At 41.1% G+C, this 23522-nt stretch overlaps 1 protein-coding gene across 10 annotated transcripts in view; it reads left to right on the forward strand.

Moving 5' to 3' along the window:
- Nucleotides 1-23522, forward strand: part of LOC131426542 (E3 ubiquitin-protein ligase Ubr3) — a 97160-nt gene that overhangs the window by 15366 nt on the left and 58272 nt on the right. For all 10 annotated transcript variants that reach the window (XM_058589357.1, XM_058589359.1, XM_058589358.1 and 7 more), the window contains exons 3-5: nucleotides 20642-21384; nucleotides 21445-21673; nucleotides 21742-21921. In XM_058589357.1, coding sequence (XP_058445340.1) covers nucleotides 20642-21384; nucleotides 21445-21673; nucleotides 21742-21921 — 1152 coding nt within the window. The remainder of the gene's footprint in view (nucleotides 1-20641; nucleotides 21385-21444; nucleotides 21674-21741; nucleotides 21922-23522) is intronic.

Raw genomic sequence — 23522 nt, forward strand, 5'->3', positions numbered from 1 at the left:
GTTATGATTTTCTTATGTGAATCTGGATGGGTATAAGTCAAAAATCGGTGTTAATGCCGATGAGTAGATATAACTGGCCAACTTTGGATGGACGTCTGTTGTGCATCTTTTGTAAAATCATTTTTTGGTGATACTACAAGCTTTTAGATCGAAGATGACGTCCAAAGAAAAGCAAGTGCGAAAAGCAATTGCGTACGGTCGCATGCAAAATTTGGATCTGTCAGAAAGAAAACTTGTTAAAAAAGTTACACTGTCCATAAATATCTTAAATCTTTTGATACGCGTTTGACAACAGTCAGGAAACGTATCTCAGGAACCACCGGAAGAATGCGAAGGTAAAGCAAATTTTTCCGAAGAGAAGGGACTAGAAAAATACAAATGTTTCTAACTTTCGTGCATACTTCCAAGCACCGGCAAAGTATGAAGTCGTTTAAGGTGAAAACTGTACCTAACCGAGAGAAGTTTTTCAGGTCAAAGAAAAAGGCCAGGGTTTCAAAAAAAAATTTGGTTTGACAGGCAATATGTAGCTGTTGTCGAGAAACGGTATACAAGGAAATATACCGTGAAGAATACCTAAAGAAGCGATTGTTACCATTCCTACGCAGCCATGACGCTCCCTCGCTATTCTGGCTTGATTTGGCATTTTGTCACTATACCAAAAATGGATGCAATCTTAATTCAAATTTAATCTGTCCAAATATTGTCGCGAGCAAACGCTGGGTATTGCGCCAATGGTAAACACACACGGTGGTTCACGAATAGTTACTTTAAGTCCTTCCAAGCTCGTTGGCTGGCACTCAATAAGTAGCCGATCCCATCCGTGACTGTGCGTTGGAAATCGGTTGACAGCCGTGACAACGCCTCTGGTAAGGCACTTTATAATCTAATTAGTGTGCAACTTCCTATGGACGAGACTGTGCGAGACCGGCTTTCCTTGAGCCCGCCTAGACACGACAGTCTCGATTGAGGTGAGACAATTATTCCATCAATCATCCCACCGTTGAATCGAGCCAGGGGCTGCATGTCAGTTGTCTGATGTCACGAAATGACCACCCGGGGAGGATTGACAGTGGCACATGGTAGAGGATCGGAATTTCGAGCGAATGCCGTGTGTGTGTGAGAGAGAGAGTGAAACTAAGCACCTAAAAAATGAGAGGGAAAAAAACCACCTGTCCCCAATTATTCCTTGATGGTCCGGCAATGACCCGCCGTGGACAAGTCAGTTGAGACAATGGTCGATTGCAGGGCCAGGCACATTTTCAATCAAAGGATTGATGGGTTTTTCGGTTGGCCACCGTGTGCTGTCCGAAGATGTATAGTAGACACGCACACACACAAACGTCAAGCACCACCGAAAGAATCAAACCAGTTCTATCAAATGCAGATGCAAGAAGCAAACTCACGAAACTTCTTTCAGAAGCACATTTTATTAGCAACGACAGTCTCTCTGTCAGGAAGAAGCAGTGTGTCCCTCGTGTTTGCTGGCCCCTCGTGTCGCTTTTGTTGTCAATCATTAAATATTCTCTACGCAGTCGAGTGACCTCGAGTTCATTCGCAGTCATGGCTGCTCGTAGAATGACGTCATCGTGACAGCAGCTGTTTTGTGATTTTTTTTCCTCTGCAACGTGCTTCTCGCATATGCTGCAGGAATTTTGTTTTTTATTCTGCTTACCATATACCTATCTATATGCAGATTGGTATGTTCTATTATATCCTAGATTTACTTGAATGTTCAATATCTATCTTTAACATACATTTTGAATAGAGGGTCAAAAAATCAGCTATGTAATAATTCGTTTCTCTACAAATGTTAGTCGAGGCGAATACTCTCTCTCACTGTCTGTTGAAGTATTTAGTACTAGCACAGTTAGGCTTTCTTCGTTCTGAATTCTGCAATCCGTTTCGCGCACTATCCCTTTTGTACACCACTGTTCTAAGTGACACTGAAGTACGCGCTGAAGCATTGCTGAGTTGTTTGTTTGATATGAACTTCACTGAACAATGCAACATTCTCTTTTGAAAATGGGTTATGCTGCATATTAGGTTCCTCTGAAAGGATGCGTCATAACGTCGTAAGGAGGACGAAACGTGATTTAGGAAATTGGATTGGAGTGTAGTTTTCTTGAAATGATGGATTGAACGATACGAGTAAACTTGTACTGCATGACATTTGAGCAAGTATGAAACCATTTTAAGCACATTGAAGTTCCCTACTAAATTCTGATTCTAAATTTTATTTTGTATTCAACAAACTGTTCTTCCACTGTTGTTTCATGTGGGTGAAATTGCGGGAGAATACGCATTGCTTTGTTTGTGTGTATTCTTCTGCCGAAATTATTGGCCTTGCGATGAAAGGCTTTCCGAATTTTGAAATCTAATTACTGATGGGCTTGGTTTTTAGTTGCTCTCTTACGTATAAGGAGTGTATCGAAAATAAGCTATTCACATACATGTGTGTTGTACGCATATATTTGTGATGGTTTTTTATGCTCAGATCACAGCATGCTTTGCGTTTGGCTGTCAGCTTTCGTTTGTTTACTTGTTTGTGCGGATGAAATTCTGCGTTTTCAAAATGTCGCGTAATGAAAAGGAAGTGAAAATTAAGGTTCTGGACACATGGCTAAGTGAGAAGGGTATTACTATGCAAAAATTGGCAAAGCGGTTTGAAATTCATCATGCCAGTGTTAAAACCATCATTAATAAGTTTGGGAACATTATTCTTAGGATGAGCTACCAGGAAGAAGTTGAAAACCCGGTTCTTCCAACCCGAAACTAGACCAGAAAGTGGTATCTTTAATCATGAAGAACAAATCAATATCAATAAGGACTCAAAAACCCTTCCAGGTCCACAATACTTTACTGTCGTCGTTGGGGAGGATGTGAGCGATGCGGACAGGTAGATTCAAGTGGAGAAATTCGGTCGAAAGGTTCTGGTATGGCAAGCAGTATGTTCCTGTGGTTTGAAGTCAACCATTTTTTACACTGCCGGAACTATAAATGCAGGAATCTAACGATTTGAGTGTCTCCAGAAAAGATTGCTGCCTTTATATAAGAAGCATAGTACACCTCCACTGTTTTGGCCGGATTTAGCGTCGGCTCAATATGCCAAAATCACTCTCAATTGGCTTTCGGAAAAGGGTATAAATTTCGTTGAGAAAAATATCAATCCACCAACTTGCCCTCAGCTCTTCGACCCATCGAACGTTACTGGGCAATCGGGAAGAGGGTCTTCAAGAAGACTGGTAAGGCAGCTGGGAACATGCAGGAGTTCAAAAAAAATTTGGGCTCTAGCGTCCAAAAAATGCGATGCAACATTTGTCCGGAACTTGATGAAGAGCGTTCGAAAATTTGTGAAGGAATGACTTAAATTTCATCCGGTTTTCATTATGTTCAAGTTTAACCTCGTACAATAACGGATAAATTTTTAGTTTGAGTAAAATATCGTTTTTTATCATAATTTGAAGGAAAAATTTGTGGATAGTTTATTTTCGATACACTCCTTAGACGAATTTAATTCAATGAAACTTCCAGAATATGTAGACTTCACCACAAAAAGCCACATTCTATACTTTGTTTTTTTTTTTCTAAAATTTACCTAGACTGTCTTTTAGAAAGGACCATACTTTTTTACCAATGTTTCTCAAACAGTTATAGTCGAAAAACGACAAATCCTACGAAAAAGTATTGATTCTCCCAATAAAATTATTGGGAAAAATTCAAGCTGAGTCCTACACTAAAAAAATCGTTTTTGAAATTGATTTACAATCAAAGCAAAATTTTTGATTTTAATGAAATTTTATCCCAAACAGGTGATTATGTATGAACTGCAAGATAAAATAAAAAGTTATTCTAACTTGTTCAAAATTAATATTTTTTTCCCAGTGTATCTTTATCGAAAATTAAACTAAACTCAAAACAGTAATACTCCAAGTATTCGAAGACACTCTAAAGACTGTCCCAGAAAGTATGGACGCAACCAAAAACCGCTGCCATTTCGCGATGGTTCAGAATCTGTCAATTTTTATGGCTGCGTCTTGTTGTTTACACTCTTCTCTAGCCACTTGTGCAGTTGTTTATTTGTTTCCAACGTCGAAAAATTGTGTACAAATGGTGCACAGAACGCGGACTGTCACTGAGAAAGATAGCAAAAATGGAAGGAGTAAGTGAAAAAGCCGTGCGAAATGCAATCAGGAAGTTCGGTGCGGATAACACCTTTGAGGATAAATCAAAAAACGGGTCGAAAAAAGGTCCTGCTAACCCTCAGTTGGATAAACGTATTCTGAAGGCGTTCGAGCGAAAGAAGGAGGTTTCAGTTCGGGATGTGGCCAAAAAAGTGGGTACTTCGAAGTCAAATGTTCTTCGTGATAAAGAACGTTTGAATCTTCGAACCTATAAGAAGCAGAAACGACCAAAACGTAGTCCGAAACAAGAAGCATCGATCAGGCCGAGGGTTCGAAAGCTGTACAATACGATTCTTGCTGGAAATTTGAACTGCATAATCATGGACGACAAAACCTACGTGAAACTCGATTACAAATCCTTGCCGGGACCACAATATTATACGGTGCGAGAAGGGTAAGTGTTAAACCAGTCCGAGACATCAATTGAAGTCGAAAAATTTGGTAAGAAAGCTGTGGTCTGGCAAGCAATTTGTAGCTGCGGTAAGATTTCAAAACCCTTCATCACCACTGCTTCAATGAACAGCGAAATATACATCTGGGAATGTTTACAAAAACGACTTCTACCCATGATTCGAAGCCACAAGGATCCTGTTGTCTCCTGGGCTGATTTTGTTTCTTGCCACTACTCGAAATCAACGGTAGAATGGTATACTACCAAAAATGTCTCTTTCGTCCCAAAAGACATGAATCCACCAAATTGCCCACAACTTCGACCAATTGAGGAACTTTGGGCATTAACGAAGGCACATCTTAGGAAGCATGTCTCGGCAGGAAAAGATTGGAAAAATGTGTCAAAACTTGTCGCCAAGAAGTCTGTACGGAATTTAATGCGGAAAGTTCGCAAGAAGGTGCGCCAGCTAGTCTACAATGGCTAAGTAGCAAATGTTGAGAATAATATTCTGTTGTTGTAGTCTAATATGATCAGTATATCGAATAAAATTTGAATATCTAACACTTGTGAATTATTTACAGCGAAATCAATATGCGTCCATACTTTTTGGGACAACCTTTAAATGTTTTTTTGTTTCGATAATTTTTTTTTAAATTTTCCATCGGAAGTTTCCTGCAACCATCCACGCGCCTGGTACTTAGACTATGGCCTTAAGACACAAGATGCAATTTGTGTTTCTTCACGACGTTTCGTCTTCGACTCGTTAGTGCACGACAGTTCATGTTGAACTGTCATAGCACCTAGCAGTTCAACATAAACCGCTGAGTAGACGTATAGCTCCAGCTCTACTTGAGTTGTAACGTTTTCAAACGCTATTCTTTACGCTTCGTCTTCGATTCGTCAGTGCCGAGCAGTTCAAATTGAACTGCTTAGTACAAAAACTTAGACAGTTCAATTTGAACCTCTAAGCAGTCGTAAAGTTTTACGCTATTAACGTTTTACGTCTGCTAAGCGGTTTATGCTGAACTGCTAGGTGGCATGATCAATCGAAGATGAAATGTAAAGAAAAAGCGGTTATTTTTCTTCAATAAATCGAAAACTGAATTTGACATATTTTTTAGCTCTATTATTCGAAAATCAATGTTGCTAACTGCTTTATCATAAACTCTTTATTTGTGCCACGAAAAAGCTGTCTTGACTCAATCCCTGAGCACACGACGCTTCCCTTCAATTCAGAAATGACGCATCAAATTTGCAACGGTTATCCACAGTTCACTGACCCGCCGGATCCTATTACAATTTATACCACGAACCATAGCAAGATTCCTCGTAGCTTTGGTCCGATGCAGTTCAACCTGCAGTCCCCTATTAATTATCGTCCGACTTCCTTCACGAATCAGTTGCTTCCTTTAACCTCTTGGACCGACCGCCGTACCATCTTTTTCCATCTTCGGTTCCGCTCGCAACAAACGACGAGCGGACGCGGAACCGTTATATAAACGACTTCAAGGTCGCCGCACGGCCCGACACTCCCTCATCTCGCGCGAAAGCTTAGTACTCGATACCGGTGCCTGCCGTGTTGCTTCCCCTTCCCCCCTTCTCCGCCATAACTCCATTGAGTGAAGAACTCTTGTCGATAGTCTACCAATCGACGATTTTGTTGAACCCTTTTATCACCCTTCGGCCATGATGTAACTGCGATGCGGTGCGGTGCGATCATTCCCTCGATCTATTGCCACCGCGCAACCGCAGCTGTGTGAGTGTTGTTCTATTTCGCAACTTTTGAATTCATGACATGACGCAGAAGACGATCGCGGGATCATCCCAGTGGTGTAGTTCTTAGTCCCTAAGCCCCCCTTTGGTTGAGCACACAAAACCCACTCTCACTCATACAGTCAAACCAGCAGAAACCGCAACATCTGATTCGGCTAGCTACTAGTGTTCGGTATGCCATAATGAAATACTTTCAATGTCAATGAACTAAGTTTTGCGCGCGTCAGCAGGAGAGGATCGCGCTCCAATCACGATTTCCAAGCTCCCGTGAACCTCTCCAATGCCTCACTGGTCTGGCGAGGCTTTTGCACTATGTAGCTGGAATGCCAACACTCACTCACACACACACACACACTCCTAAAGCCGGGTTCGCAGAAAAAAAAAGAAAGAAAATAAATGAACAGCCGAAGCGCGATCGTCAAGTGGGGAGGTCTGTTTGTTTTCTTGGGTTGCTTGGGTTCTGTGAGTCGCTGTTTTACGCGCGCGCTTGAGGGTGTGTGTGTGTGCGCTACTCCCTTTTTGGTTATGTTGTTTTTGTTTTTCAAGTGCGGTTACGTTTTTGCACTCCCCGTAGCGATCGGAGAAGTGAACTGGAGTTGTGTGGAAAGAGTTGTTCGATTTCGTTGTTTTTTTTTGTGTTTTGGTCGATTTCTGGAACGATCGATTCACTTCCTTTTATGTGATGTAAGATTGAGCTAGCTCCGATTATGATTGTTTTCGATAAAGTGCTTGGGATAGAAGATGTGGGATTGTTTTTTTTTCCTAGCAGATGACCGTAGTCACTGATGTCGCAATTATTCAATCGCTTTTTGGGTGGTCCAACGTCGAGATCGAAGTGGATCAGATTAAATGATTCCCAAGCGTTGGAGTCCGAATTTAAAGGCCATCTGGGCCTAAAAAATATATTTAACTCGGTACGTTATGAGTAAAGACATTGCTCCTAGACACAAAATAAGTGATTTGTAGGTAACATTTACTAGTTTATGTCGAACCGCACGGTGGCATGAGAAGTTCAACATAAGCTGCTAGTGCACTGATAAATCGAAGACGAAACATTAAAACAAATAAAATTAGCCATGTGCAGTCGACACAAAGCGGTTATCCGGTTGAGCTACATATATCTCAGTTCTCGATCATATACAATTCGACTCAGCTCGACGAACTGACCGAATGTTCCTACATGAAAACTACATGATTTGGCAAGTAATTTGCTAATTCGGAAAGCGGAGTACTTCAGCTCTGACAAACGGGGACGATCAACGGGCAAGTATAGATAAATGAATGTCTCCAAAAGCGTTCACTACTGTGGGCGAAAAGTAGTGAACCTGTTGAATTATATTTCGCGCGGAAATATTAAAAGTGCAATCGGCGATCGTGACAAAGAGTGACATTATTTTTTACAATGAGATTCCATTGAATTTTGTGTGCGGAACCAAGTTTCTGATGCCGAAACATTCAATGTCGTGAGCAAGTGTTTTTAATTGTTAAAAGTTTTCCAAAGAGTTTTTCGAGAACGCGTTGACGACGAATCACGTCCAGGGCGGTCATCAACATCAGCTGTTGATGAATACGTCAATAAAATCAAGGAATTGATACCTGAGAATCGACGATTAACTGTCAGAGATCCTTGCTGGAATCGTTAGAGTATCGCACGGATCAGTTAAAACCTATTTTGAAATATCATTTGGGCCGACAACTCTTAGTTTTTTCGTATCAGGGTCATTTCGCCGAAAGCCATTTCGCCGAAAGCCGTTTCGCCGAAAGCCATTTCGTCGAAAAGGTTATTTTGCCGAATGACATTTCGCCGAATGGGCCACTTCGTCGAATGCCATTTCGCCGAAAGGGTCATTTCGCCGAATCCAAAAAATCATAATTAGAATTGATTTAAAATAAAAACAAATTTAAGATGATAGCGTTAACGCCCGTTTTGTTGACCTACAATTGTACTGCCCATACTTGCATATCAGTCCCATATGGAAAATCGGCATGTCGAGAAAAAGACGATTAAAATTTTATTTTCGAATATTTTGATTTATTGTGCTACCTAATGCTAAATTATGGTATTATTACATGAAATATCAGAAATACACCTTTGGTATTATTACATGAAATATCAGAAATACACCTGGTATTCCGCAACATATGAAATTATTGAAATTTACACTGGATGGGACTGATATGCGGGTACTTCACATATGGGACAGACATGAGTTGATATTTTTTTCACATTTTACTGAACAAAGCCTCAACTTATATTGCAATTTCTGAGAGTATATTGAGGATAGTTTGCATTCCTAAAGCTAACTCAATAGTGGCGAAAATCGATATGGGACTGATATGCGAGTATGGGCAGTGTACTTCTTGATTGATTCTTGTACTCTTGAATAAAGATTGATTCATGAATCTCAGAACGGAGTTCCCAAGAAAACTTGTTGACTATTAGCTACTAATCAACAAGGCAATTGCATAGGTGTATCTACAAGGCAAATGTATGTGGTATTTTCCGTTTATTAAGTGAAAATGAAAAAAATATCTAATGCGGCTACGCCACATCGTTTTGGTTCATGTGCTGTCCGACCTCGCTACCGCTCGTTCCTAACTAACGCAAAGAAACCTAGCTTTGAGTAGACCGGGCAAACGAGTCGGTTACAGGTTTGTATGCAAGAGGCCGCCGCTTACGACGGCGGATCGGCGGCCGACTCAGCTGGTGTCGGCTCAGCGGCTTAGTGCCGCCGAGCCATCTTGGCTTTGGTTATGTAGCTGCACCACATCAGTTATACAGGAGACATGACCCTTTCAGCGAAATGACCCTTTCGCCAAAATGACTTTTTCGGCGAAACGACTTTCGGCGAAATGACCCGTTCCCGTTTTTTTCACCACGATAATGCACCGTCATTCATTACTGCATTGATTCTTCGTGATTTTTCGTCAAAAAATTCAACCTCCATATTCGCCTGATTTAGCTCCGTGTAACTTCTGGCTATTCAGTAAACTCAAACGACCGCTCCGGGGAAACCGCTTTGAGTCAATTGAAGACATCCAACGTGAATCGCTACGCGCATTGAAGGCTATTCCGGAAATTGACTTTAACAACTGTTTCGAGGATTGAAAAAAAAAACGTTGGCATAAGTGTATTGAAGCTAGAGGGAATACTTTTAAGGGGGAAGAAATATATTTGGAAGAATACATAAAGCATTTTAAAATTATGAACAAAGTCTTACCCACAGTAGTACTTCCACTTCTAAGGTCACATAGAGGTCCTACGCTTTTCTGGTTGGCTTAGCCACGTGCCATTACTCGAAAGATGTTTCGAAGTTGTACAGGGCTAATGAGGTCAACTTTGTGATTAGTTATTTCTGCCCTTTGGTTTCTGTTTTCTGTTCTATGTTTCTATTGTTTAGTCTATGTTTCTTACTTTCTGGTTTCAGATTTTTTATTTAAATTAACCGGTTTCTTTTTTTTTTTTTGCTTCTGGTTTCCAGTTTCTGTTGTATCATTTCTGATTTTATGTTTTCTGATTTTCTACTTACATTTTAAAGTTTCATGTTTCTAGTTTTCAATTTATGGTTTTCTAAATTCTGACTGAGGGACCTCTGGTTTTGAGCTACTGATTTCTGATAGCGAGTTTTTGACTTTTAGTCTCTAATTAGCAGTTTCTGCTCTTTGATTTCTGTTTTTAGTTTCAAGTTTTTTTTAGTCTAAGTTTCCTACTTTCTGGTTTCTATTATTTGATTTACAACTACGAACATTCAGTTTCTGCTTTCTAGTTGGCTTAAGTCCAGTTCATAGTGTTTTGCTTCTGACTTCCAGTTTCTGTTGTTTCATTTCTGATTTCCATTTGTAGTTTTATGATCCATTTTCATAATTTTTTCGCCTGTTCAAGTTCTGGTTTCTAGTAGCTAGTTTTTAATCTATGGTTTTCTAAATTCTCACCCTTTGTTTTTTTCTGGTTCTGAGCTATTGATTTCTGATTTCTAGTATTCAGTCTCTGATTAGCCGTTTCTGACATTTGCTTTTGCTTTAAAATTTCTGTTTTTAGTTTCAAGTTTCAGTTTTTTAGTCTATGTTTTCTACTTTCTGGTTTCTGTTTTTTGATTTACAGCTATTCAGTTTCTGCTGTCTAGTTCGCTAAAATCCAATTTATAGTGCTTTGCTTCTGACTTTAAGTTTCTCTTGTTTCATTTCTGATTTCCTATTTGTAGTTTTATGATTCATTTTTATGATTTATCGCTTGCATTTTCAAGTTTCTGACTTCTAGTAGCTAGTTTTTAATCTATGGTTTTCTAAATTCTGACCCTTTGTTTATCTAATTTTGAGCAATTGATTTCTGATTTATAGTTTTCAGTCTCTGATTAGCCGTTTCTGTCATTTAGTTTCTGTTTTTGTTTCATGTTTTCGTTTTTATTCTCAGTTTTCTACTTTCTAGTTTCTTTTTTTTTTTTACAGTTACGGGCTTTCTGCTTCTACTGTTTAATTTACTAAATTCCAATTTTTAGCGTTTTCGGATCTGCCATCTCTGAGGAAAGAAAGTGAGATTCTTTTTTAAGTATATGAATATTATCTCCCGTCGTTAATCGAAAACCGGGAATCATGATAGTCGGAATCAGAGTTAGTTGGTAGTGCAGAGGCCAATTAGGATTTTTTTACGTTTTGCTTTGTTTTGTCGCTTTAAGTGAGAGTACAAAATCTTTTACACACTTTACCCTTTAATTCCGGAACCGGCAGTCGGATCCGGATGAAATTTAAAAGTTGTGTATGGAATCACGAGATCTTTCATTTGAACTTAAGTTTATTAATATCACGTCATCTTTGAGAACAGTGAGTGAGATTCATTTTGGAGTATATAATCAGTACTTCCGGAACCAGAAGCCGGGAATCAAGCTAGCCGGAATTGATTTGTTTGAATATCTACTGAGTTAATGACTGCCGATTGGGGTAGTTTGGAGGTCAGTTTAGGTTTTTTTCAACGTTTTTTTTAATTCGTAAGTGACAGTATAAATTTTTTAACACACTTTACCCTATAATTCCTGAACCGGAATTCCTGATTCAGATGAAATTTGGAAGTTTTGTATGGGATCATAAGACCTTTTATTTGACCTTAAAACCTTTCACCGAGTTTGTTAGAATCGGTCACGCCATCTCTGAGAAGAGTGAAAAAAAAAATTTGAAGTTGGAATTTTTACATTGATCACCATGTAAATCCGGAACCGGAAGTCGGATCGAAATAAAATTCAGAAGAAAAATTAGTAAATTTTCATCTTTTTTATGTGACACGAGGTGGCGAAAAAACTGCTGTTGAGTGAAATTTTCCGGCAAGAGGAGCAGAACTTCACACGTACCAAGTTCAAAAGACACCGAATCGCAATGAACGGCAGACAACGGTGGGAAAAAAACGTGCACGGAAGCTCTATGCCCAGACGTCTTATTGTCTCATTATGGATGACAAGACCTACGTGAAAGTAGGCGTCAGGCAGCTTCTGGGACTCCTGTTTTTTACTGTTCATCATAGATTTCATAAATTTCACGTACCACTTGTCAAACCTTAGAAAGCAAAAGATTTCAGTTTTCCCAAAAAAAAAATGATTTGGCAAGCACTTTGCTCATGTGGAAATCGGAGCACTCCATTTGTGATAACCGGGACTACCAACGGCCGAGTAAAGACTGTCCCAGAAAGTATGGACGCAACCAAAAACCGCTGCCATTTCGCGATGGTTCAGAATCTGTCAATTTTTATGGCTGCGTCTTGTTGTTTACACTCTTCTCTAGCCACTTGTGCAGTTGTTTATTTGTTTCCAACGTCGAAAAATTGTGTACAAATGGTGCACAGAACGCGGACTGTCACTGAGAAAGATAGCAAAAATGGAAGGAGTAAGTGAAAAAGCCATGCGAAATGCATGGTAGTTCGTATATAAACGTATACTGAAGGCGTTCGAGCAAAAGAAGGAGGGTTAAATTCGGGATGCGGCCAAAAAAGTGGGTACTTCGAAGTCAAATGTTCTTCGTGCTACAGAACGTTTGAATCTTCGAACCTATAAGAAGCAGAAACAACCAAAACGTAGTCCGAAACAAGACGCATCGATAAGGCCGAGGGTTCGAAAGCTGTACAATACGATTCTTGCTGGAAATTTGAACTGCATAATCATGGACGACGAAACCTACGTGAAACTCGATTACAAATCCTTGCCGGGACCACAATATTATACGGTGCGAGAAGGGCAAGTGTTAAACCAGTCCAAGACATCAATTGAAGTCGAAAAATTTGGTAAGAAAGCTATGGTCTGGCAAGCAATTTGTAGCTGCGGTAAGATTTCTTAACACTTCATCAACACTGCTTCAATTAACAGCGAAATATACATCAAGGAATGAAAACGACCGCCACCCATGATTCGAAGCCACAAGGATCCTGTTGTCCTCTGGCCAGATCTTGCTTCTTGCCACTACTCGAAATCAACGGTAGAATGGTATACTACAAAAATGTCTCTTTCGTCCCAAAAGACATGAATCCACCAAACTGCCCACAACTTCGACCAATTGAGGAATTTTGGGCATTACCGAAGGCACATCTTAGGAAACATGTCTCGGCAGCCGAAACCATTCAACAGTTCGAAAAAGATTAGAAAAAAGTGTTAAAACTTGCCGCCAAGAAGCCTGTACGGAATTTAATGCGAAACGTTCGCAAGAAGGTGCGCCAGCTAGTCTACAATGGCTAAGTAGCAAATGTTGAGAATGATATTCTGTTGTTGTAGTCTAATATTTATCGAATAAAATTTGAATATCTAACACTTGTGAATTATTTACAGCGAAATCAAAGTGCGTCCATACTTTATGGGACAGTCTTTATACATAACGCGTTTACTTTACTTCACTTCTAAGATCACACCGTGGTCCTACACTTTTCTGGCTGGATTTACCCTCGTGCCATTGCTCGGAAGATGTTTCGAAGTGGTACAAGGCCGATGATTCTTGATTTCCTGGAAAATTTATTAGCATTAAAGTTTCATATGACTTACTTACCTAACAGCTATAGGCCTGGGGTGTCCTTTGCTGTATCAAGAATACGTCTCCACATAACTCTGTCCATGGCTGCTCAAGGCACGGATGCTTCTGAGATCACCCTCCACTTGATCGATCCACCTTGCTCGCTGCGCTCCTCTTCTTCTTGTACCAGTCGGATTAGATTCAAGAACCATTTTCACTGGGCTGTCGTCCGACATCCTTATGACATGCCCAGCCCATCGTAGACGTCCGATTTTAGCTGTCCGTACGATAGGTGATTCTCCTAGCAGCAGTTGCAATTCATGATTCATACGCCGTCTCCACGTTCCATCTTCCATCTGCACTTCGCCATAGATGGTTCTCAGTACCTTTCTTTCGAAAACACTAAGGGCGCGTTGCTCCTCAGCCAGCAAAGTACAGATCTCGTGACCATAGAGAACAATCGGTCTAATGAGCGTTTTGTAGATGGTCAATTTCGTGCGGTGGCGTACTTTTCTCGATCGAAAGTTTTTTTTCTGAGTCCAAAGTACGCACGATGCCCTGCCAAAATACGTCTCTGAATTTCTCTGCTGGTGTCATTATCGGCGGTCACCAGTGAGCCCAAATACACAAACTCGTTAACCACCTCGATATCGTCACCGTCTATCAATATTCGTGGTAGGAGGCGTAGTGTTTCTTCTCTAGAGACTCTTCCTTCCTCTTATGTATTTTGTTTTTGACGCATTTATTGCCAGTCCGATACGCCTAACCTCAGCTTTCAGTCCGATGTAGGTTTCCGTCATCTTCTCAAGGTTACGGGTCACAATATCAATATCTTCAGCGAAGCCAAAAAGTTGTACGGACTTTCGGAAGATCGTGCCACTCGTGTCGATCCTCGCTCTTCGAATCACACCTTCCAAGGCAATATTGAATAAGATACAAGAAAATCCACCACCTTGACGTAGCCCTCTCCTAGATTCGAAGGGACTCTCAGATACTCGGACGTAGCACATCACTCTATCCATCGTTGCTTTGACCAATCGCGTCAGTTTATCCGGGAAACCGCAATCGTGCATTATCTGCCATAGCTGTTCTCGATCGATTGTGTCGTATGCCGCTTTGAAGTCAATGAATAGGTTATGCGTGGGTACGTTGGATTCACAACACTTCTGGAGTACTTGTCTTATCGCGAATATGTGAAGTTTCATATGAACAAGTACTTTTTTTCTATGGGTTACCGTTACCTTGGCGTCACAGTGCATCGGCGGGAAACTGGAAGTTGTACAATCTTCGGGATCTCAAGTTTTGAATTGATATAACGAGTTACAGAATGGATTTCCATGCAGAGAGAAGGATTACAAGCGGGTAGATTTCCTTAGGTCATACAGAGGTCCTACGTTTTTTTGGCTGGATTTAGCCTCGTGCCATTACTCGAAAGATGTTTTGAAATGGTACAAGGCTAATGATGTCAACTACTATCGACAAGTATTGGGAAAAGAAAGTAAAATTGGAGGAAGATATGATTAAAAAAACGGATTTCCTCGAAAAAACAAGTGTTGAACCAAACATAGTACAAGGTATTTTTTTTTCGGAGTGTTTATTTATACCCGGTTTTAACCATATAAGGTCCTTCGCCGGGTGGTAGTTCAAAATTTTATGAGTAGTGTTACGAAGAAAATTCGTGCATTTGGATGTGGTATTGAAATAGAAATAAATAATATAATAAATAATAAATAAAATTAACATGAAAAAAAAACTAAATAATATTTTTGATTTAATTCCCCGAAAGTTTAGAGTTGATCGACTGAATGGATGAATTTTGCCGAATATTTTCTTGTGACGTACATCCTTAATGCACGCACCGAATAAGGCGATCAGAGGCGAAAAAAAGTTCAATCTGTCGCCTTTGCAGCAAATAGGTGGTAGACAACGGTGAAAGTATCCCGCGCATCGTATCTCTGTTTCATTCACCTTCCGTCTCAGTGCGCGACCCGTTCGAAAAAACAAAAAAAAACACACACACGGCCATGACGACATACTTTCACCTTCCTCTCTCGAGCATCCACCACCCCCGCCACCAGCGCTTCGACTGTTTTTCGAATTGCGATCGTGCTGCAATGCACTCTGAACGGTGGCTGGCGGTGGCGGATGGAGAGACGGTTCGAAAGTTCCTCCACTGTCAAGGTCGTTTGGTTCCATGAACTTGCACGCCGCGAGATTGGCGCTGTGGTTGTTTCTCGCGCGCGCGACCGGCCACCGAGATTGCATAATGGAATGGAGAAAAACGCTCTTTCGATGTCAAAGAAAATATTCAATTCGGAGGAAGCTCCTCCAAGTGAAATCCTCCAAGTGCACGAGCCTTCGAAGCTAGAGCCAGTTTCGATCAGATCATCATTTCTGAACAATATAGAAAACTTGATCTTTCCTGGATTGGTTTTGAGAGTTGTCAGCCCATCACGATACCATCATCATCATCACCACCACCACCACCACTTCAACAGTTCAACAAACAACGGGGCACGGTAGGAAGTCATTGAACCCATTGCAGCCTGATCTTCAGAACCCAACGACCCAGAGAGACAGAGACAGAGACAGAGAGAGCGAGTTGGGAGCAACGAGTTTCGTTATGGTACTGGTTCACGTGGCTGCTGAGCCTAGTTCAATGGGTTGGGATATTACTTAAGGCAACAGACAGAAAGTAGAATTCCGAGACACGCGCAAAAAATGGGCCGATTTTACCGATCATCATCATCAGCAATAATAGCAAGAGATAATCCAACATCCACGCACGACGGAAGAAGAGATCATTGACACTTCGTGTGTGCCATCGAGTGACGCAGTTGTCAGTCAGTTGACATGTAAACAACAAAACAAATTCAGAATTTGAATGTCGTGTTGTTGTGAACGCGTGGATATTAATATGCATGAGGTAGTCTCTTTGACTCTTCACAAAACATAAGCTGTAAGTGGTTCTTTACACTTTACAGTTCCCCAAGCTGGGTCTAATCGTCTGAGATCACCCATATTTTTTTCAAGGAGAAAATTCGAATGCCATCTCCATCTATGGCTATACTGATCGGTGAGTTTCCATTAGGTTCATTATAGCGGGAACTAGACCCGAGCCGGCCCCAGTGGATTCACAGCGGCAACACACCTGCTGGAGTGCAATACCACTGCCGATCTCTCTCTCTCTTTCTCTCTTTTCTTATTTCACAGATACAAACACACAAGAGACCGACACTCATCCAAGCACTTGCTTGTGAAGTGAGGATCAAACGAATGAACTTGCGTGGATGAATTGATGACTCTCACCTATACTTGAATAGAACGAATATAAGAATGTATTTCGGTATCCGTGGATCCAATTTAGAGCTATCCGTTCAATAATACCTAGAACAAACTTGTCGATAAAAGAAAAAACGTTCGCATAAAACATCGCACTCAAAAGTAAGAAATGTGCGTTTCATTCAACTAACAGTTGATGTAGGATGTATTTTTTTCCATAAATACGTTTATTTTTTAAGGCAATTTACATAAGTTTTTCTTAGCCGTGGCATCACTTTTACATAGAATTCTTATCCTAATATAGTACTAATATAGTCACAACGATTTGAGTTTAATAAAACATATTCCTCTTATTTTTTAAATATCATATTAGGTATTTCGTTATTTATTATTAAATCTACTTAAGAACATTATTTGAACCAAACGATTAACTGCTATAAATTATAAAATAAGCTGAAATTTTTATACATTTTGTTGTTGATTTCGTAACCTATTTTGTTTTCATCAGCACATCATTTTTATTAAAATTTTGCTATTAGATGAACTAATGGACGCAGTAGGAGTCAGAACTAACCCTCAAAAGGGTAAATTATTAAATTGAAACTTCAATTGTCTTTATGAAGTGACAAAGAAGTTACATGTAAGAAAGGTCACGACAAGCAAGAATGTCACGAACTGGGACATTGGATAGTCTACCTTGGGTACGTAAGGAATTTATGTTAATAGTTGAGATCTGACATCACGATACTCAACGCATGTCCAAACGACATGATCAATATCGCGATAGCCTTCGCCAGAAGCACAATGATTAGTCTCGGAAAGTCCAATTCGAAGGAGATGTGCATCTAACGTGTAGTGTTCTTTGTCGAGTCGCGCGATAGAATTCGTTGAAAGCAATCGATCGCTCAGCAATGAGCCGGGACCCAAACTATTGTCATTTGATAATTATTATTCAATATGACGTTCAGGCACTGTTTTATTTTGCCCAAGAAACATGGTTCATTTTTGCCAGCAGCGTTTGAGCGAATGGCTTCAATTGCACTCAGACTATCTGTGAAGAGAAAATAATGGTTTGGAGATAATGTGACGATTACACTCAAACTGTAATGAACTGCTGCTAACTCTGCTATATAAACAGATGCAGGTTCTTGAAGCCTACCAGTAGCCTCTTCAATTCGTGATCCGTCCGTGTAAAATATTTTCTCAGAGTCAACATGCCTGAACTAACTTGTAAATATTTTTGGGATTTCCTTCGAGCGTAGGTGTTCCGGGATTCCACGCACTTCGCGCTGCATGGATGTGTCGAAAAATAGAGTTGAGTCAGGGACATTTAAGAGGCTGTCACGGATAGGAATATATCTTGAAGGGTCGATTTCCTGTGACATATGGTTAAAATATACTGCCATGAATCTTGTTTGAGATTGAAGCTCAACTAGCCTTTCGAAGTTATTAATAACCAGGGGATTCAGTACCTCAAATCTTATTAGCAGTCGCGATGAAAGCTCCCAAAAACGATCCTTCAATGGAAGAACTCCCACCAGAACTTCAAGACTCATTGTATGTGTCGAGTCTTAATCAATTCACAAACAACGATACTGAATTCGCTCCAGTTTAATAATATGAGAGTTTGCAGCGGAACGAAAGCAAGCGCATCCATATTCCATCACTGAAGGAATCGTTGTCTGGTACAATTTTATTAGATCTTCCGGATGAGCACCCCACCAAAATCCTGTTATTGTTCGAAGAAAATTTACTCTTTGTTGGCATTTTGTTAAGTATCAGATACCTAATGTGTCCTACCCAAGTGCATTTGGTTTCAAACCTCATCCCGAGGTATTTGAAAGTCAAAACCTGCTGGATCATTCTTCACATCATATGAAGCTGAAGCTGCGCGGGATCATGCTTTCTTGAAAAGACGACCAGCTCAGTTTTCTCCGCAGAGAATTCGATACCCAGATGAACAGTCCGATCGGACAAGTTATCTAAGGTATCTTGCAATGGTTTTTGCAGATCAATAGCTTTGGGTCCAGTAACTGAAACCACGCCATCATCTGCCGATTGTATTAGTTTACATGGGGTAACGAGACAGCTGTCAATGTCGTTTACATAGAAATTATACAGGAGCGGACTGGGGCATGAGCTTTGCGGGAGACCCATGTAGCTAATTCTGATTGTTGCCAAAACGGCATGAGAAAAATACATGCACTTCTCTGACAAAAGGCTGTGCAAACATTTATTTCTAACCGGTGGAAGTCCATGTTGGTGGAGCTTGTCTGGAAGAACATAAATGGAAACTGAATCAAATGCTCCTTTAATGTCTAAACATACAGATCCCATTTGTTGTTTTTGAGCGAAGGCAATTTGGATGTCAGACGAAAGTAATGCAAGGCAATAATTCGTCCCTTTATTTCTACGGAAGCCCAACTGAGTTTCTGACAACAAACCCAAGTGTCGAGACGTCGTAGAATAATTTTTTCGAACAATTTTCTGATGCAGGACAACATTGCGAAGGATCTATATGAGTTGTGATCGGAAGCTGATTTCCCCGGCCTTTGAATGGCGATAACTTTCACTTGCCTCCAGTCAGGTGGGACAATATTTTGCTCAAGAAGCTTGTTGAACAATTCCAATAAACGTCTTTTTGCGAGGTCGGGCAGATTCTTCACCAAGTTGAATTTAATTCTGTCCAACCCAGGAGCGTTATTGTTACAAGACATGAGTGCTATGGAAAATTCCATCATTGGAAAGGGGCTATCAATGGAACCATTATTTGGAAAATCGCAAAATCAAATATCCATCGGTTCGAGTATTCCTCACTCTCATTTCCTACGTTACGATTCCTCGTTCGTCTGGCCGTATTCCAAAGAGTGCTCATTGAGATTTCTCTTGACAAACCTTCGACAAAATGTCTCCAATAGCTGCATTTCTTGGCCCGAAGTAAGAAAAAAAATCGATTCGGTTCTATTGGATTGTAAGATTTTCCAATTAAATCTAAGCTTGCGAGAATTAGTCCAGTGGTGGTCTCTGTTGATAATCAAGTGCACTTTTTTATTTTATTTTTTATTTTTTTGAACATTTTACTCAGTTACTCCCGATCTGTATAAAATTTAATAGCAAGCTTTATGAGACCAAGATACCTTGGATTTGTATTCCAGTTCGCGAAAATTGGCAAACATATTTTGACAAGTCGAGTTCTGCTTCTTTTTGAGTTTAGTTCTACGTTTCCTCAAACGGCTTCGATCGGTAACTTTACGTATCTGGAATCACGTCTAACATCACGTTCGTCAGTTCGGGAGGGTTTAGGCGTTCCAAAACATAGGCCAAGAAAATAAATGAATTCCGGTGGAAAAATGCTATCATCCAAGCAATATAAGAAAACCAGAACTAAAAAGGGCTTTTTTTCAAAATGCAGCACAAACACGCAAAGTGTTTGACTTTGGCTCCCCCATTGAGCACGATCTCGCGTGTGAAGGTTGAAAGTACATTACGTAAATGTAATAAAAAAAGTGAGATATTGAACCTAAGCAACTCCAGCAGCAGTAGGAACAAGGTAAAAAAAAACTCTGGCTGTAGGGAGAAGTATTTTTTTAGTGAAAAATTTCGCAACTAGCCCGTAGCATGTAACGTGACTTTTTCAAACATCGTCTAAATGTGGGTGGGGTCTAAAATACGAGAAAAAAAACCGAACGCATACGCGTGTGATGTCATCTTTTACAAACGAAATGGAATCTCTAAGTGAGGTTCGTGGTGACCTCGTCTGCAGTCGTTTGAGCACGGCGTCAATCAATACGGCGCAACGTCCGAAGCTATAAATGGAAGTTGTTTTGAATTTGGGTTGACCGAAAACAACCTACTGGATGTTGTGATACTGGCGGGCTGACACTTGGCAACTGACTGAAACAATCAGTACAAACAGAACTAATCCAAAGTATGGTTAGAATCGCACTACGAAAGATCATTACCGACCCAGACCGTTGCCATGAACCGTGATGAAACTAATTGACTTCTCTGATTGTTTTCTTCTTTTTCTTTGCAGTGCGCGGCTACGACAACCACGCCAAGTGCGGTCTAGTCTGGATCCCACACGTGGTGGCATACCGGTGCCGGACGTGCGGCATCTCGCCCTGTATGTCCATCTGTCGGGATTGCTTCAAGCGGGGCAATCACACCGATCACGATTTCAACATGTTCCTTTCGTTGGCCGGCGGTGCGTGCGACTGTGGCGATACTTCGGTCATGAAGGCCGAAGGTTTCTGCAGCGATCACGGTATCAACAATCGACAGAACAAGGTTCCGGTGCCGGACGATCTGATGGTGGTAGCGGAAGCCATGATGCCTCGGTTGCTGTTGCGACTGTTGCTGCACTTCCGCAATCACAGCGCCAAGATTCACAATTCGGCCGTGTACAGTCGAACGGCCAAGTACTGCGATGACTACTGCAGCATGCTGATGGAGTTCAACAACATGGGCGAACTGATGCGACGGGTCATGACCAAAGCACTGATCGACGAGGAAACCTACCGGAAGCTGGTCGAACCCCCGTTCCCGTCCAATCAGTATGGCAGTTTTCTCGAGCAAAGCCGGCGGAAGTATGAGGATGCGGTACGTTTGTTCCCATCACCGGAACCACCCGACGAGTATCGGCATTTGCCCGCGCTGGGGGAAACGATTGTACACAAGACTCTACTGGAAGAGTTTATATTTTGGACGTTCAAGTACGAGTTCCCGCAGAATATCGTGTGCTTCCTGTTAAACATGCTGCCGGATCAAGACTATAAGGTATGTCATTCCACCAGCATCAATATTTAAAAACCTAATCTTTTTTTTTTTACTTTTCAGGAACATCTCACGCGAACATTTGTGATGCACTACTGTAGGATACCGAGCGTGCTGGAGATGTCCAATGATCCGGACACACTCAGCAACCGGGTGGTCCACATGAGCGTTCAGTTGTTCTCGAACGAAAGCCTCGCTCTGAAGATGGTCGAAGAACTAAGTTTACTGCACGTCATGATCATCAGTATGCGGCAGATGATGTCGAAAATTCTTACACCAAACACGCTTCACGGTAAGTAGTGTCGGAATCGAACCAAAACACACACACACACCTCCAACAAACCGGGAATGTACTTTTAGATCCAGACAAAAACTTCCACTACGTGGTGGACTGCGCCAAACGGGTGATGAAGGATCACTGCTACTGGCCGCTGGCATCCGATTTCAACAACGTCCTATCGCACGAATCGGTGGCACTTGTGTTCCTGAAGGACGACAATCTGATCGACATGTGGTTCCAGTTTCTGTCGATGTTGCAAGGTAAGTCGAATGCGGAAGTGATTTTCAGCTGCAATTTTATTGGCACAGTTGAGATGTTAGCGACTCTCGTCTCGTAGTTTTACGAAATGTTTGATCTTGTCGCGGTTGAGACATTCTATTTGTTGAAAACTACGAAAACGTTCAAGTACAAAACCCTAGTAAGGAGTGTATCGATAGGTAGTTAGCAACATTCAAACAGTTATTACTCTGAAATGGCTTAATTTTTTGTAGCGTGTTTTGCGGTGACATGTTTGTTTACATGTCAATAACAGCTGCGCAATCGATTGGTTCCGGTACGATTTATCATTTCAATGATGAGTCGAATTGATCCGGAAACGCGAAAGAAAATTCTGCACACTTGGTGCTCAGAGAGTGGTGTCACGTACAACGAAACTGCCAAACGGGTGAAAGTGCACAACACCAGTGTCAAAAATATTATCGATAAGTTCGGTAAGACCCTTTCCATGAAGGCTTTGCCACGATCCGGTAGGAAAACGGGTCCCAGCCAGCCCGGCCGGGACTTAAAAGTGGTTGAGTACATCAGGAAATACCCATCGGCGTCGACGCGGGATTTGGCCAAGCAGTTAAACACCAGCATCGGGATGATTCAACGGATCAAAGTTCGGAACTCCCTGAAAACGTACAAGAAACAGAAGGTGCCAAAAAAGTCCCTGGTACAGCAAGTTCAGGCCAAAACAAGAGCGCCAAAACTGTATAACCGGATTCTACAGAATAAAGGCGGATGCATCCTGATCGACGACGAAACCTACGCCAAGGAAGACTCTCGAGCGCTGCCCGGACCGCAATATTATACGAAATCGGTTTACCAGGACCTGGAAGACGCTGATACCACGGTGGCGATGGAAAAGTTTGGGCAGAAGGTGTTGGTTTGGCAGGCAATTTGTACCTGTGGTTTGCGGTCGTCGATTTTCTTCACGAAGGGCACAATTAACGTCAAGGTGTACGAGAAAGAATGTTTGAAGAAGAGAATGCTGCCACTGTACAGAAAGCATAAGGCTCCTCCTCTCTTCTGGCCGTATTTGTCTTCAGCCCACTACGCCAACTCTGTTCTACAGCGGTTGTCAAAAAAAAGTACAATTCGTGGAAAAGGACATCAACCCACCGAACTGCCCGGATCTTCGGCCAATTGAAAGGTATTGGGCAATTGTAAAGCGGCACTTTCGGAAGGAAGGTACAGTGTCGCAAAACATGCAGGAGTTAAAAAAAACTGGACAGCTGCCACCAGGAAAGTCACAAAAGTAACTGTGCAGAATTTAATGAAGAATGTCAAGTCCAAAGTGCGAGCGTTTCACAGAAACTAGGATTTTCTTCAATATAATCAGTGAAATGCATAAAAATGTATTTTTTCTACAATATATCGAAAACTGACGTCAAAATATGTTTTTTTCGCTTTTTATTCAATAATCAATGTTGCTAACTACTTTTCGATATACTCCTTATGACATCAATGTCAATAAGACAAAATTGTATGTAAAATATTTTCAAAACCCAGTCGTATGGCTGTACAATAAAACGACCGGGTGGGTTATGTCAGAGACATAACCGGATGGATTGAGGTAAATACGAAATGTTGTAATGAT

This window comes from Malaya genurostris, chromosome 1, assembly GCF_030247185.1.
Source record: "Malaya genurostris strain Urasoe2022 chromosome 1, Malgen_1.1, whole genome shotgun sequence".
In the NCBI taxonomy this organism is placed as follows: Eukaryota; Metazoa; Arthropoda; class Insecta; order Diptera; family Culicidae; genus Malaya; species Malaya genurostris.